Source organism: Syzygium oleosum, unplaced genomic scaffold (genome assembly GCF_021117445.2).
Source record: "Syzygium oleosum isolate NSW1041296 unplaced genomic scaffold, Sole_v2.1 Sole_v2.22, whole genome shotgun sequence".
Taxonomy (NCBI): Eukaryota; Viridiplantae; Streptophyta; class Magnoliopsida; order Myrtales; family Myrtaceae; genus Syzygium; species Syzygium oleosum.
Window position 1 is genome coordinate 138,700 of NW_026607506.1, and position 17,075 is coordinate 155,774.

General features: G+C 44.4%; 1 protein-coding gene and 2 pseudogenes across 1 annotated transcript; 1 reads left to right on the forward strand and 2 right to left on the reverse strand.

The window, feature by feature from the left end:
• Positions 1 to 250: 250 nt before the first annotated feature.
• LOC115675876 (putative receptor protein kinase ZmPK1) lies at positions 251 to 3,135 on the forward strand. The gene has a single exon (XM_056321417.1). It carries the CDS (start codon positions 273 to 275, stop codon positions 2,808 to 2,810), a length of 2,538 nt encoding a protein of 845 aa, XP_056177392.1. The 5' UTR covers positions 251 to 272; the 3' UTR covers positions 2,811 to 3,135.
• A 6,128-nt stretch (positions 3,136 to 9,263) lies between these two features.
• Positions 9,264 to 12,910, reverse strand: LOC130134567 (cytochrome P450 81Q32-like; annotated as a pseudogene).
• A 1,036-nt stretch (positions 12,911 to 13,946) lies between these two features.
• LOC115675907 (cytochrome P450 81Q32-like) lies at positions 13,947 to 16,874 on the reverse strand (annotated as a pseudogene).
• Positions 16,875 to 17,075: the final 201 nt, after the last annotated feature.

The following is a 17,075-nucleotide window of genomic DNA, read 5'->3' on the forward strand; positions in this document are numbered from 1 at the left end:
TCAAAGCGAGTTGGCTGAAAACAAAATCAAAATCGAACTATTTATCGATAAGTTTAATCGCCAATTTAATAACGAGCATGGGTCTTCGGACATTTTTTTTTGGTCGTAAGGGTCTTCTCTTGGGACCTTTTTTTTTGGTCGGGAGGGTCTTCTCTCTTCGGACATTGAACATTCACCATGTGGATAATACAATCACACGCAATGATTTGTTTGGTGAGATACTTTGCTTGGATTGACGGTGGACGCCATGGTCAACGTTCACCGTAAAGGCGATGACAAACCTTTCTATTCTAGATGCGGAACCGTCGACCAAGTGTATATCTCTCGTCCTTGGCGAGATTCACTGCACTCATCTTTTGCTGCCGAGTCCTATGGCTCCTCCACCGTTCTCGCTCCTCCTCCCCCTCTTCGTCTTCGCCTTCGTCTTCCTCCAATCTTGTCGGCTCTCCACCTCGGCGCTGCCCAGCCTCGCCAAAAGCGCGTCCCTCTCCGTCGAGAAACCCGCCGACGTCCTCGTCTCCCCCTCTGGCGCCTTCTCCGCTGGCTTCTTCCCCGTCGGCGACAACGCCTACAGCTTCGCCGTCTGGTTCAGCGACCCCCCCTGCTCCGGCGACGACTGCACCCCCGTATGGATGGCCAACCGCCAGGCCCCCGTCAACGGCCGACGCTCCACCTTCTCCCTCCTCGACTCGGGCAACCTCGTCCTCACCGACGCCGGCCACGCCGGCGGCGAAGTCTGGTCTTCCGGCACGAGCTCCCCCTCCGCCGCCCAGCTCCGCCTCAACGACACCGGGAACCTCGTCCTCGCTGACGACAGCGGCGTCGTCCTGTGGCAGAGCTTCGACTCGCCGACCGACACCCTCCTACCTCAGCAGCCACTCACCAGAAACACTTTCCTGATCTCCGCTCGGAGCCGGTACAACTGCTCGACCGGGTTCTACAAGCTCTACTTCGACAACGACAATGTCCTCCGCCTCGTCTTTGACGGCCCGTCGATTTCGAGCGTGTACTGGCCCTTCCCGTGGGCCCAGAGCTCTCAGCTCGGCCGATTCCTCTACAACAGCAGCCGCATCGCTGTGCTCGACCCGCTCGGCCACTTCCAGTCCTCTGACAACTACTCGCTCTACACCTCCGACTACGGCATCGCGGCCATGCAGAGAAGGATGACCCTCGACTTCGATGGCAACTTGCGGGTCTACAGCCGCAAGCCGGGCTCGACCAGCTGGGCCGTGACGTGGGAGGCGATCAGCGGCATCCCCTGCTTCATCCACGGCGTGTGCGGCAACAACAGCCTCTGCAGCTACGACCCGGCCAAAGGCCGGAGCTGCTCCTGCGTGCCTGGGTACGTCCCCATGGTCCCAGGCGACTGGTCGGCCGGTTGCGTGCCCGATTTCACATTCTCCGATGCGTGCGCGGCCGACGAGATCGGTTTCGTGAAGCTCCTGTACGTCGATTTCTATGGCTACGACTACAACCCCATCTCGAACACCACCCTCGAGAAATGCCGGCAGACTTGCCTGAACCTGTGCAACTGCCGAGGATTCCAGTACAGCGGGTCGGGCTCCAGCGGCACGTTCGATTGCTACCCGAAGATCGAGCTCCTGAATGGCCACAACCTGCCCAGCTTCACCGGCGAGTTCTTCATCAAGGTCCCCAAGAACAAGACCTTCACCGAGGACCAGCTGGTGAAGAGATCTCAGTACACTTGCTCTCCCACCGCGGAGGTGAAGGTCTTGAACAGGACTTATGCCAAGAAAGGCAAAAACGGGGCAGTGAGCTTCATGCTCTGGTTCGCCTGCGTGGTCGGAGGGATCGAGATCGTGGTGGTGTTCTTGGTGTGGTTCTTCCTGATTAGGAACCAGCAGGACGTCACTTCTGCGCACCAGAGCTACCTCCTCGCGGCCACCGGGTTCAAGCGGTTCACCTATGACGAGCTCAAGAAGGCAACGAGGAATTTCAGCAAGGAGATCGGGAGAGGCGCAGGCGGGATCGTGTACAAGGCCCTATTGCCGGATGATCGGGTCGCGGCGGTGAAGGTGCTCAGCGATGCGACAACTGGAGAGGCCGATTTTCTGGCCGAGGCCAGCACGATCGGGAGGGTGAACCACATGAATTTGATCGAGATGTGGGGTTACTGCGCCGAGGGAAAACACAGGCTCTTGGTGTACGAGTTCATGGAACACGGGTCGCTGGCACAGAACTTGTCGTCACCTGAGCTCCATTGGAAGAGGCGATTCGACATCGCGGTGGGTACTGCAAAGGGTCTAGCTTATCTCCACGAGGAGTGCTTGGAGTGGGTTCTGCATTGCGACGTGAAGCCTCAGAACATACTCCTAGACTCCGATTACCAACCCAAAGTCGCAGATTTTGGGCTTTCCAAGCTAATGGACCGAGGGAAGGTGACGAATTCCGATTTCTCGAGAATCAGAGGAACCCGAGGCTACATGGCTCCCGAATGGGTCTCAAATCTGTCCATCACCTCCAAGGTGGATGTCTATAGCTACGGAATTGTCATGTTAGAGATGGTGACGGGGATTAGCCCGACGACGGGTGCCCACTCATTGGAGAGCGGAGGGGATGCCAAGCAAATCCGGCTCGTCCCGTGGGCGAGGAATAAGATGATGGAACCGGGGAGGACGGGGTCCCGTCTGCAAGAGATGGTGGATCCCGCGCTCAAGGGCGATTACGACCCGAAGAAAATGGAGATCCTGATCGAGGTGGCTCTCGAGTGCGTGGAGGAGGATAAGGACGCCAGACCCACCATGAGCCAAGTGGTGGAAATGCTCCTGAGGCATGAGAATAACGATTGATCACTGTGCAGAGTGATGCGGGATGGACTCCGGTGCTGTTACTCTGGTCACAGATTATGTTGCTTGAAGATACGGAGTCCAATGTTAATTTGGCAAAGGTTAACTCACATTTTGAACAAGGTTCAGTCTTAGCTTGCATTCTTGAAAATAACAGAGATTCTGTCCCCGTTGGTTGGCTGGTCACAGAGATCTCCAAGCGAAAGCGGGTTCGATACTCTTCTATTTGTCCTCCGAAGGCGATTCATCCCCTGCAATTTGTATTTAGTTCCTGAATTTGAGTTCATATGGATCCAGCCCATCGTAGCCGTGGCATGGATTTTATAAATGATCAGCGATTGAGAGAAATCCGACCTAGTTGAGTCGACTGTAGGCAAGTTTTTGTCGGCAGTGCAACTGTGTATATACTATATGTGAACTCGCTCAATAATAAGCTAGAAACTACGCTTTTTAGGGCTGCGGTCAATTATGTCCATCTGTTCAAGAGCACATGCATGAACATACCAAGGTGGGGATTAAATTAATTTGGATTTTGGTTCAGAAGAGCTGTAGATCTAGTCAATGCTGGCAGCTCTCTCTCTCTCTCTCTCTCTCTCAAGTTGATATCGATCTCGGAGAAAGCGACCAGAATGTTGATGGGTTCCCCTTTCGGATAAAGTAAAATATAAAGGGTAGGCAATTAAAAATTATTTTGAGAGCGGCACGGTCCACAAACAAATCGGTATACGCGATTCTTTTCCGTCAAAGACAAATTGATGTAGAGTCGTCCAAATGGCATCTCTATGATCAATTTGCTCAAAGCTCACGCTTTCTTAGCCTTACGAGTTTTTTTTTTTCAAAAGTGCCGTTGGAGCGGGTCTGCACAAGTTGACAATCAGCTAAGGCGGGTATAACCACAAGAGGACGCTATATCTATAACAACGTCATCCCTTTAATTTTGTATTCTTCGTCCAAAATTCCTTTGAGCCCTCCTTTGCTCCCGTTGCGGAAGCCAAGCGATGAAACAATAAAATTAACAGAATAAAAAAATAAATCAGACACCAGATTTACGTGGTTCGATCGTAGTGACATACATCCACGGAAAGAGTAGCAACGAATTCCACTATAGATCAAGCGATATAACGGAGATTACAAATACACTCGAGTCACTAAAACACTCAGTGTTTTCCCAAGCCCCAAGCCCCAATTACACCCAATAACTCATGTAGTGTTTAGCCTCATAATTCCTCACGAAATAATCTGTCATTCTCGAAAAGAAATTATATACACAAATCTTATCACAAGATTTACGCTTGAACACTAATTCTTTTTGGATGTAATTCACGAACGAGAATCCACGGAAACACCCACGATCAAGCACTCACGAATGCGGCGCTTCCTTCTTCGTGTACAATAACAATGCTTCTTGTTCACTTGCACAACACACCAGGCACTCGCATTAGGGCGCTTCAAGACTGCATTTGCCACGACGTTCCTTGCAATATATATTCCGCAACAAAAGAACACATAGTGGCCGACTCAATGCGGAGAAGATATTCCACGATTCGATCAACAAGTCCAAGTTTGGACTTTCCTATTTCGTCTTTCTTTGGCAAACTTCAAGTGGGATTTTATTTCCTTTCTCTGACACAATTGGCCGTCCAACGTCCATTGGACTCCAAAGTGGAAATAAAATCACTTACAACTAGTAAACGAAAATTGCCATATACTGCATGCACGATTCCGAACTTGCATAGGTAATCCAAATTTCGGAATATTCATACCTCCACAAATAATGATTAGTCTCGGGTTGGATTTTGTCTATTGAATTCAAACTCGAAACATATTTTAACAATCTCCACCTTGGCTCGACGCTGGAGCTAAGTCACAATCACTTCGCTGGAAGTTCGCTATTACTCTCCCACAGCCCCAATGGGCTCAACCGCCATAGACGTCTTCAAGCCCAAGCCTTGCTTGAACTTTATTATAACCGTGGACCTCTTCAGAACACCAACTCCATGTACACTTTTAATCACTCTACAAAAATTTTTCAACACAACCTCCTCAACCGCAAATAAAGCAATACTATCGTTGCATCCATATCTATCAGGAGATCGAATACGCACCTTGTCACAATTAGCAATTACAACAACTATTGGCTCTACAGGCTCCACCTCGCTATGAGCACCATCTTTGTCAATTACTCCGCTACTATTCGCTACCTCTGGAGTTTCTGGTTGTAACTCCATCTCAAGCTGAACACCATTCAGATCCGTATAAACACTGCTATAATCACTCCCAGTCAGAAGTACTGGAGACTCGTCAAATGTAACTTCTCTGTTGACAACATGTGAATTTAATTCTGGGTACCACAACTCATAGCCCCGCTCACCTTGTGCATAACCTAATGAAATGCACTTTCTTGCCCTTCCATCGAGCTTATCATCACTAACTCGAACATAACACGGGCAACCAAATATTCTAATAACAAAATAATCAGCAACGTTACCTGACCATACTTCTTCGGGAGTCCGACATCCAATCGCAATCGATGGGGATCTATTCTTCGGGTAGCTCACCGTATTAAGCGCATCCACCAGGAATTTCCTAGTCATATCGGCACTAGAGAGCAATTTATTGACCGTCTCTAGTAATGTTCTGCTCATCAATTCTGCAATATGTTGTGGTTAATTAGCACTAGTGCGGTATTTCACTATGCTTTCCTTCATGCAGAATTCATTTAACAGCTCCGAGCAAAACTCCATGCTACTGTCAGTCCGTACATGCTTGATCGTTTTACCAATCTCCTTTCCGATCAAAGCTCTCAACTGCCTGATCCTAACAACAGTATCAAACTTGTGCCTAAGCACAAACATCCATGTCTTCCTCGAGTAGTCATCAACAACTGTTAGCATAAAATCCGGCACTTTTCCTTGAAGGAAACCGCGACAACCTACAAACATCCAAGTGAATTAATTCTGCAATATCCGTGGTTTCTCTAACAATCGTACCGAACTCCACTTTCTGCCGTTGATCTAAATCACAACACCTGCATACATTCAGTTCATTAGCCACATAACCACATAGTAAATTTTTTTCACTTAGAAGCTTCAGGCTTTTCTCGTTAATGTGCCCCAAACGCATATGTCACAATTCATACTCTCGAACAGATGCATTCGACGTCTCCGGAGCGAATTCCATCACTTTCTCACCTTAAAATTCATACATGCCATTATACTTGATTCCTTTCATTATCACTAAGGCACCTCAAATAATTTTCAGAATTCAACATTCCAAAGTATACCGACACCCAGTTGAATCTAGCGCACTCAAGGAAATCAGATCTTTCTTTAACTCTGGAACATGCCTCACTTCAGTCAATGTCCACACGATACCATCATGCATTCTGATTCTAACATCACCAACACCAATAACATCGCATTCAGAATTGTTCCCCAACTGCACTTTATTACTATCCGTGCACTGATAAGTAGTAAACCAGTTCCTATTTGGTGTAGCATGAAAAGAACAATCATAATCCATAATCCATCCGCCAAACGATGAATTATTAGTGACAGACAAGATAAAAGCAGCATTATCCGAATTACCATCAGCTATAGCTGCAATACCATCTGCAAACTCAACTCTAATTCTCTAACCTTTTTCAATCTTCAACTTAAGGCAATCCCTTTTAAGATGCTCCCTCTTGCCACAACTCCAACAGACAACACCACTAGTACTAGACTGACTTCGTCTATTCATGTTTATACTACTTCTGCTAACACGAGTACCAATTATTCCTCTATTTCCATCTACTAAAGCAGTAGATACATGTTCACCAGATTTTCTTCTATGAATGTCCTCACTCAGAATTAAATCTCGAACACCATCAAATGTCAAACTTGTTGACCTAGAGGAATTACTAACAGCAGTAATAGTAGTATTCTAACTATCAAGCAATGACGATAATAGAATCAAAGTACGTACCTCGTCTTCAAAGTCAATATCAATTTAACTCAATTGACTAACGATCACGTTGACTTCATTAATATGATCAGTAACTGACGCACATTCGCTTATCTTCAAGTTAAACAGACGTTGCATCAAGTAGACTTTATTGATCACAGAGGGCTTCTCGTACATGTCCAATAGGACTTTCATCAAACCCGCAGTGGTTTTCTCATTCACGATGTTAAACGCAACGTTACGACCCAACGTCAGCCGGATAATACCCAAAGCTCGTCTATCCAGCAATTCCCAATCAGCTTGTTTCATCATCTCTGGCTTTTCCCCAGACAGGGGCAAGTGCAATTTCATCTGATATAGATGATCCTTAATTTGCATTTTCCAGAAACCAAAATCCTTCCTATCAAATCTGTCAATTCTCACTTTTCCTTCTTCTATTGCCATCGATTCATTTCAACTCAGCCAAGCCAGGCTCTGATACCAATTATTGCGGAAGCCAATCGATCGAACAATAAAATTGACAGAACAAGAAAATAAATCGGACACCAAATTTACGTGATTCAGTCATAGTGAACTACGCCCACAAGGAGAGCAGCAACGAATTCCACTATAAATTAAGAGATACAACGGAGATTACAGCCACATTCGAGTCAATCAAACACTCTCAGTGTTTCCCAAGCCTCAATTACACCCAATAATTCACGCAGTATTTAGCTCCATAATTCCTTATGAAATAATTTCTCAATCTCGCGAATAAATTATACACAAATCGTATCACAAGATTTACGCTTGAACACTAATTCTTGTTGGATGTAATTCACGAACGAGAATCCACGAAAACACCCACTGCCAAGCACTCACGAATGCGACGCTTTCTTCTTCGTGCACAATAACAGTGCTTCTTGTTCACTTGCACGGCACACCAAGCACTCGCATTAGGACTCTTCAAGACTGCATCCGTCACAACGTTCTCCGCAATATATATTCCGCAGCAAAAGAACACAGAGTGGCCGACTCAATGTGGAGAAGATATTCCACGGTTCGGTCAACAAGTCCAAGTTTGGACTTTCCTATTTCGTCTTTCTTTGGCAGACTTCAAGTGGGATTTTATTTCCTTTCTCTGACACAATTGGCCACAAGTCCACGATTTGCATTCTTTTATAGTCAAAGTCCAACGTCCATTGGACTCCAAAGTGGAAATAAAAACACTTACAACTAGTAAATAAAAATTGCCATATACTGCATGCACGATTCCAAACTTGCATAGAAAATCCAAATTTCAGAATATTCGTACATCTACAAATAATGATTAATCTCGGGTTGAGTTTTATCTATTTGATTCAAACTCAAGACATATTTTAACAGTTTCTCTAATTTCCAGTCCTTGCACTTCATTTCTCAAGCAATTTATATTTTCTGTCGTTTAGATCTAATTAGAAAAATCTTTTTCAAACTTTGCTCTAGGGAGCTGGCACTCGTTATCCACGCACTTACAACTTGATCAATATTCGAAAAACTTGCTTTATGGAAAGCTGATGACTTTGTGGTCGAGCTAGAACCATAAACCAAACCTTTGTTTATTTTCTAATCGCCTGTTTGTCAAATTTTCTTGAGGTCCAGTCAGCACCAACCAGTACAAAAGACATAACATTATTCCTCGCGGGCAACATTTTCCTCCATCGCTTGCTTTTTCTATAGAAGGAAGCAAGTTGTATAAACAAAGATCGAGCAGTGATCGGTACATAGGGCAGTACAGAGTTGGTAGACAAATCACGCGAGAAACAAGATGAAAACAGCTAGACGACATGAGAAAGGACATACCACTAAGGTGCAAAAGTCCCGGGAAGCATGTTTGCAGAAAACTCAATCAATCTTTGCCAGTAATTCCCTTCAATCGAGGCTCGATCGGGGCGTTAACTGAGATGCAATGATGAGCTTAGATATATAATTCAATGCCTTTGCTCATAGTAGACCGTTGGGAAGTGCCTGAAATGCCAGAACCCCATTGTCGTCCGTATCATTCGCTAAACCCAGGGATTCGTCTGCCACGGGCCTCCGATCACTCCCTCCACACCTGCCCTTTCCGGCTCGCCATCGTCCAATACATCGGTATTACAGCTTGAACCACGCAAAGAGGGGGTTCGACCCATTGATTATAGCAGGATCTCCATACTATAATCTTTCGGGGGATTAAACTTAGTCCATTAATTATTTAGGGATGCTAAAAGTTGTACACTTCTCAAATTTGCATGTCATATTATACCCTTCATTTTGCAATGTTCTGGACATCCTTTGTCTATCTGCGAATTCCATCGACTCTCATTTTGGGATGGATATCAACGAGCCACGAGAACTCAGTATGCCAGGCCAACCATATCAAAGTCAATGGTGCGCCAAAAAATGCCCGAAATAGAGAGAGGCGTGAACAATATATAAACCAGGATTCTTCTCCTAAGAGAGAGGCCTAAAGCTGCATAGGCCTCGTAAGTATGCTCCCGATGCTCACGATCATTCCTCAATGAAGCAGTCACTCCTATTTTCCGTTTATTTGATCATTCAAAAACGTTGGAGATACGTGACCAAAATAAATTCACTAGAGAACAACCTCCCTCTCAAAGTTGTGCAGGAACATTAGCAATCATGCATTCACGCGCTTTGCACATGGCCTCCAATGGCTCTCTCTTAGGCATCATGAGTCCCGTCTCCTCCAACAGGTCCACCGGCTCCTCGCCGACTCGTTCCCACTCAAAGCACTGAATGAGGGCTGCCAGAGCCAAGCTTACCACTCTGCTGGCAAGGCCAACACCGGGACAACTCCTCCTCCCCATCCCAAACGGGAGCAACAGGTACGAATGATCACCTTCCAATCCCTCACACCTCTCTGGTTTAAAACTTGTGGGATCATCCCACATGTTTGGGTCTCTCTTAATTGCCCACGCATTTACGAGGACCATGGTGCCTTGGGGCACGTCGAACCCGCCGACCGTGCAATCCTCAGTGGATTCATGAGGCACTAGGAGTGGCACCGGCGGAAACAATCGGAGCACCTCGTTGATGAAGTTTTCAAGGCAAGGCAGCTTGTGGGTGTCTTCTTCGTCAGCTAGATGCTCTCGGCCAACGACGTCGTCTAGTTCTACTTGAGCTTTCTTCATGACGTCCAGACGGTTGAGTAGGAGGGACATAGCCCATTCTATTGTCACCGCAATTGTGTCCGAGCCTGCACTTAACATTGTCTGCCACAAATTGTGTGTACGTAATTAACTAAGTGTATGCTCAGTTGTTTCAAAAAATGACGAAACTTGTTTTTGAAATTGAAGAACAATCAGTTTCAGTCATAAAGAGGCAAATGCAAAGGAAAAGATTCAGTTTAAGTCAGTATCAATAATTGGCCGCTATTATGGTCTTGCTCATGTAAAGTTGCAAACTTTGTCTGTTTCATGCATCACGTGGACATAGAAGTGTTTCGACTAGCTAGTGCCTGTCCTCCACGAGTTTTCCTGATCAAATCATTTAACTTGCATTAATTTCCTAGTTAGGTCTATCAATCCCCAATTTCGATCAAGTAGAGCTAATGTTAATCTCTGCCAGAGTATGGCGCGGAAAAGATTTTGTCTCTATGGACAAGCCACAGTTGAAAACCAAACCAAACCAAATACAAAATGAAATACCTAAAAAGTGAGGTTCAAAGAAAATATATATGTTATAAGTATGTAACTTGATTATTTCTTAATCCAAAATTTTTTTTGCCTCCTAACGGCATGACTTTTTCGCTGTGTCAATTTTCGATAGTGGCTTGTCAATGGGGGCAAATTATTTTTGACAACAGACTTTAGCATGGTTCAAACAGCTTTAACCCATTGGAGTTGGAAAACATGCGTAAGTCCAAGGAAAAGAAAAGGAATAATGACACAAACAGTCAATGAACTTTGATCCAATATATAATTTGATCCCTGAACTTTTAATTTGTTCAATGTGGTTCCTAGAATTTTGGTACATATTCAATATAGTTTCTAAACTTGATCTAATTGAATGACTACATTGAATATTTTCATATAGTTTAAGAACTAAATTGAACATATACTAAAAGTTCTGAGATGACATTGAATAAATTAAAAGTTCATGAATTATATTGTAATTGGATTAAAGTTCAGTGACCACATTGCACATTGAACTAAAATGCAGGACTGTTTGTGTCATTTTCCCAAAAGCAAATGAGAATTCCACTTAAGCCATTTACTGCACACATGACTAAAGAGTAAAGATCCATCCACTTATAGAATTGACTTTTTTACCAGTATAACCTTAATGAGCTCTTTCTTTCTAACCTTTCTCTTCTTTCATCTTTTTCATGAAAGACAATCTAAATTACGGCTACCATTCAAGAAAGAAAATTCGGGCATGATCCCAATTCATGCGAGTCATCGAACGTGAGCCTAACTCACAAGCACTATTGGATGAGATAGACCCCCACATCAGATACACATAATTTAGCATTAGCTTTAGGCTCACATCAATTCGAATCGTATAATAATGGCTAAGAAACAAGACCCTATTACTCAAAATAGAAAAAAAAAAAAAAATAAGACCTTTTAGAGGTTATGCAATGCAAAAGGAGGCAATTCCTCTGTACTTAGAGGAACCGGTTTTGAACTGGATGGAGCAAAGTAAATGTATTTAAATTAATATAGATCGTTAGATTTGTGGTATCCAAAGAAAACGAGTCGTTGTGAACGGTCCTGATTCATGTAGGTATATGTATATTTTGATTCTAAACCATCTTTCAAGCGCAATGGTCAAAGAAAAATCTTTGCTTGGGAAGTAGTCAAAGTTTTGTTCACTTCATGGTATACCCATGAAAAACTAAAATTTGGTCAACTCTACTTTTTTTTGTGTAATCAACATGCTATTTTTTAATTATATCATTTTAAAAAAAATTATTTATTATGTAATTATATTTATTAAATGAAGGGTATGAGTCAGATTGAACATAAATCCCCTAATTAATCTATCGCGTTTCTCTTCTTTCCAAAAAGAAGGCCAACATGTTCTTACCACTATGAAGCTCACAAGGCGATACTGCAACAAATGATTTTGTTTTCCCAATTTTGGTAAACACCGAAGACTTCACCCACAGATTCACAATAGAAAAGAATTAAGAAACATAGCACTGTGCATGCATAAGTCAACGTGAATAGAACACGTACCAGGATATGGCCTTTGATGATGTCGTCCGAGTAGCCCTCCGACAGCATGGTATCAATCATCATCTTGCTCTCCACTTCTCGGCTGCCACCGTCGCTTCTCTTCCTTCCCGACCTGACCTCGTTTATCATGCCCTGCAAGATCACATCGGACCTCTTGGCCACCTCCACCATCCTCCGCTCTCTCCCCTTGAAGTCCACCACCTTCCTCAGCGCCGGCAAGAAATCACCCGGTTCTGTGCCGCTCAGCTCAAATACCTCCCTTATCACCTCCCTGAACTGCCTGGCCACCTCAGCATCGCCCGCGTCGACGGCGAACCCGAAGTAGGGCTTCCCGGAGACCATCCTCGTGGTGATGTTGAAGGACAACTCCTGCAGCCTCGACCTCATCTCCACCCTTACACAACCGCCGCCTCGTGCCACCGCCGCCGCCACCTCATAGAGGCTCTTCACGAGTAGCCTCACTTCCTCCAGCCGGATGGTGAGGGAGCCGGTGAGGCAGTGCGGGGAAAGGATTTCGAGGGCCGTGAGGCGGCGGAGGTTGCGCTAGTGGGGGCCGTCAGGGGCGGCGACAATGGTGGTGTTGCCATAGGCCATAATCTCGCCGAAGAGTGTGCGGGGGCGGTTGGCAAGGACGATGTCATTCCTGGTAAAGCACTCCTCGGCCATGGATGGGCAGGATACGACAACCACGGAGCGGGAGCCGAAGGAGAGGGAAAGGACCGGGCCATAGCAATCGGAGAGAGACTGGAGGGTCCGTCCGGTGGACTGGCTCTTTTATAAGAAGGAGGTGGCCGATGATAAAGAGTGAAGGTGGGCTCAGTGGGAGATTCCTCTTGTTGCTTCCTTGCAATTTGAATAAGCAGAGAAGGAAGAGGAAGGAGGATGCTGAGATGATGTACACCCACACGTCTTCCATGAACATGTTATGGAGGCGGGGAGAGAGAGAGAGAATGGGAGAGATGCAACAGGTTGGAGATTTTATAAGGTAGGTTGGATCTAATCTTTATACCATTTCTCGATATAGACTAACGAGAGAGAGAATGGGGAGAGATGCAACGGGTTGGAGGTTTTATAAGGTCGGTTGGATCTAATCTTTATACCATTTCTTAATATAGGCTAACACATATCAAAATTATACATCGAAATTGGGATACAAAACTTTATGTTGCTTATATTATTTATTATTTTTACAATCATGACTTATAACTACAATAACTTATTATTTGACACGAATTTTTTATTTATATCAATCAATGTAAATACTTTTTTTTAAATCATTCGCTTCAAATTGTCAACTAGACAATAAAAATTATCATATTTCGATTGATCAACATCCTAATCAAACATCGTAATTCTTGTTCTTCCAATTGATGAATGATTGCGTACTAAAAAAGGGACAAAGAACTTGATGATTGGGTTCTAAAAATAATAAAAATGAATTCATTAACGGTAACACAAATCTTTCATAAAGAAGAAGAGCAAGTGTTTGATAGACAAAATGAAATAAACAACTTGAATGACTAAAAATAAACTACTGGAAAATGACTCGAAATAAATTCTGAGTAAAGTGCATTGAGAGAAGTAAATCTTGTTCTTAGAATGCATCCTTTATTCTTAATATGTGCTCCTTTAAATAGTCCATGGGTGGTTGCCCTGTAGTTATAATTGTGCCCACTCATTGAAATCAAATTTCAACTGCATATTCGATTGTATAATTGTTCTCGCCTCAGGAAACTCGACCGTAATAACTAGTTGACTTGACTGCAATAACAGTATGGCTACAACTTTCAAACAACACCTTTGGTAATTGCTCTCGCCTAAGACTTCGACTACAATTAGCTATTCCCCCTATTTTTATCCTTATAGTCGATTTGATTTCAGCCAAACTTCGTGAATCGATGTCAATACTACTCGCCATGAATGACATTGACTTGAATGCCGTCGACTGAGATATCGATCAATGGACAAAGACAGTCCCTCCGATATGATGTCCAGAGGAGATGTCAATCAAACCTCAAAATCCAGAGTATACCAAGGAGATGAAAATCATACTGCAACTTTAGTTAATGGCAGGTCCTTTCTTCAAACATACATATCATCTTACAATAATAATCGTCCAAAGTATTCTTAGTCCGTTCAAAGACCTAATGAAAGCCCATATGAATTGGCATTTTATTAATACATTATACAACCTGTCTTCTTTTCTTTTCCTTTTAATACATTATCATTAGACGCGAGAACTAGAATTCTTATTCCATTCCTCTCTACTTTTTTTTTCCCATCCATTCATTTCCACCTCATTTTATTCACACCAACTTACTTTGTTATTACATAATAGTTCATAAGTATTGCGATGGTTGAACACGACCAAAATAAAATTCGCTGGAGAACGACCTTCTCAAAGTTGTGCAAGAACATTAGCAATCATGCATTGGCGCACTTTGCACATATCCTCCAATGGCTGCCTCTTGGGCATTGTGAGTCGCGTCCCTTCCGACAAGTCCACCGGCTCTTCGCCAACTTGTTCCCACTTGAAGCATTGAATAAGCGCCGCTAGAGCCAAACCTACCACTCTATTGGCAAGGCCAGCACCGAGACACCTCCTCCTCCCCATGCCAAATGGCAACAACCGGTACGCATGATCCCCTTCCAATCCCTTGTATCTCCCTGGTTTAAAACATGTTGGATCGTCCCACACTTTTAGGTCTCTCTGAATTGCCCACTCATTTACTAGGATCATGGTGCCTCGGGGCACGTCGAACCCGCTGATCGTGCAGCCCTCGGAGGACTCGTGAGGCACTAGGAGTGGCACCGGCGAAAACAACCGAAGCGCTTCATTGATGCTATTTTGAAGGCAAGGCAGCTAGATGGTCTTGGCCAACGACGCCATCTAGTTCTACTTGAGCTTTTTTCAGGACGTCCGGATGGTTGAGTAGGAGGGACATGGCCCATTCTATTGTCACCGAGGATGTGTCCGTGCCCGCAGCTAACATTGTCTGCTACGGATTGTGGTTAAGTAATTTGCTAAGTATGCTCATTGGTTTCAAAGAGAGATGAAACTTGTTTTCGAAATTGAAGAACAATCGGGCTCAGACGTAAAGAGTAAAATGCAAAGGAAAAGCTTCAATTTAAGTCAGTATCAATAATTGGCCACTCTTATGGTCTTGTTCATGTATAAGTGCAAAATTTATCTATGCCATGCATGGTTCATACGGGTACTCAGCTTGAATTGATCGAAGTTGAAAAACATGAGTAAATTCAAGAAAGAAAAATAGAACTTGACCTAAATCATTTACCACACACCTGACAGAAGATTGATCAAACTTGTGTGATTTCATTTTATCCTCTCTCTTCTTTCTCCATTTTAATATACAACAATCTAAAAGAGTGGCCACTATCGAAGAAAGTTATGGCATGATCTTGGTGCATGCAAGTCCTTGGATGTGAGCCCAATTCATATGAATCGGTGGATGAAAAGGGCTCCACATGAGACCATATGATCGAATGGTGCATATACATTGGGCTCACATGCACCAAATCATTCAATAATGACTAACAAAAATAAGACCAAATACTATAGTAGAAAAGAAAAATTAGATCTTTTACAAGATATACCATAAAAAGTTTAAAATTAATATAGATCGTTAGATTTGTAATATCCTAAAAAGAGATCCATTTTTAACGGTCTAGATCCATTTAGGTACATGTATTAGGAGATTCTAAACCATCATTCAAACCTAAGGGTCATAGAAAATGCTTTGTTTGGGAAGAAGTCGGTCATATTTTTGTCCATTTCTCCCTCATCTCTCGTTTCCCTTCTTTACAAAAACAAGGTCGACATGTTCTTACCACTGTTATTTTCACAGTAAATTAAGGACAGCCACATTAGCATTTTTCTTTTGTGAGCCACTAAAGACTAGTCTCACAAACTCAGAAACATGCATAGGTCAAGTGAACAGAACATGACATATACACATACCAAGATTTGGCCTTTGATGATGTCGTCCGAATAGCCCTCTGACAGCATGGAATCGATCATCGTCTTGCTCTCCACCTCTTTGTCGCCCTCGCTTCTCTTCCTTCTCGATCGGACCTCGTCTATCATGCCCTGCAAGATCCTATCACACTTCTTGGCGACATCCACCATCCTCCGCTCTCTCCCCTTGAAGTCCACCACCTTCCTCAGCCCCGGCAAGAAATCGCCCGGGTCTGTCTCGCTCAGCTCGAATACCTCCTTTATCACCACCCTGAACTACCTGGCCATCTCAGCATCGCCCACGTCGATGGCGGCCCCAAAGTAGCACTTCCCAGAGATCATCCTCATGATGATGTTGAAGGACAGCTCCTGCAGCCTCGACCTCATCTCCACCCTTGCAAAAACGCCGCCCCCTGCCGCCTCCGTAGCCATCTCATAGAGGCTCTTCACAAGGAGCCTCACTTCCTCCGGCCGGACAGCGAGGGAGCCAGCGAGGTGGTGCAAGGAAACGATTTCGAGGGCCGTGAGCCAACGGAGGTTGCGCCAGTGGGGGCCGTAAGGGGTGGACCTGATGGTGGTGTTGCTGTAGAACATAATCTGGGCGAAGAGCATGCGGGGCGGTTGGCGAGGACGATGTCATTCTTGGTAAAGCACTCCCCGGCCGTGGACGGGGAGGATACGACGACCATGGAGCGGGAGTCAAAGGAGAGGAAAAGGACTGGGCCGTAGCGATCAGAGAGAGACTGGAGGGTCCGGTGGACTGGCTCTTTTATAAGGAGGAGGTGGCCGATGATAGGGAGTGCAGGTGGGCTCGGTAGGAGATTCCTCTTGTTGCTTCTTTGCAATTTGAACAAGCAGAGAAGGAAGAGGAAGGAGGATGCTGAAATGATGTACACCCACATATCTTCCATGAACCTGTGATGGAGGCCGAGAGAGAGAGAGAGAGAGATGTAACAAGTTAGAGGTTTTATAAGGTACGTTGCCGTATGTTGGGTCTAATTTTTCACCATTTGTACATTTCTCCATATAGAGTAACACATATCAAAATTATTCATAGAAATTGGAATACAAAACTTTATGTTGCCTATATTATCTGTTATCTTTACATTCATGACTTTTAACTACAGTGAATTATTATTTGAC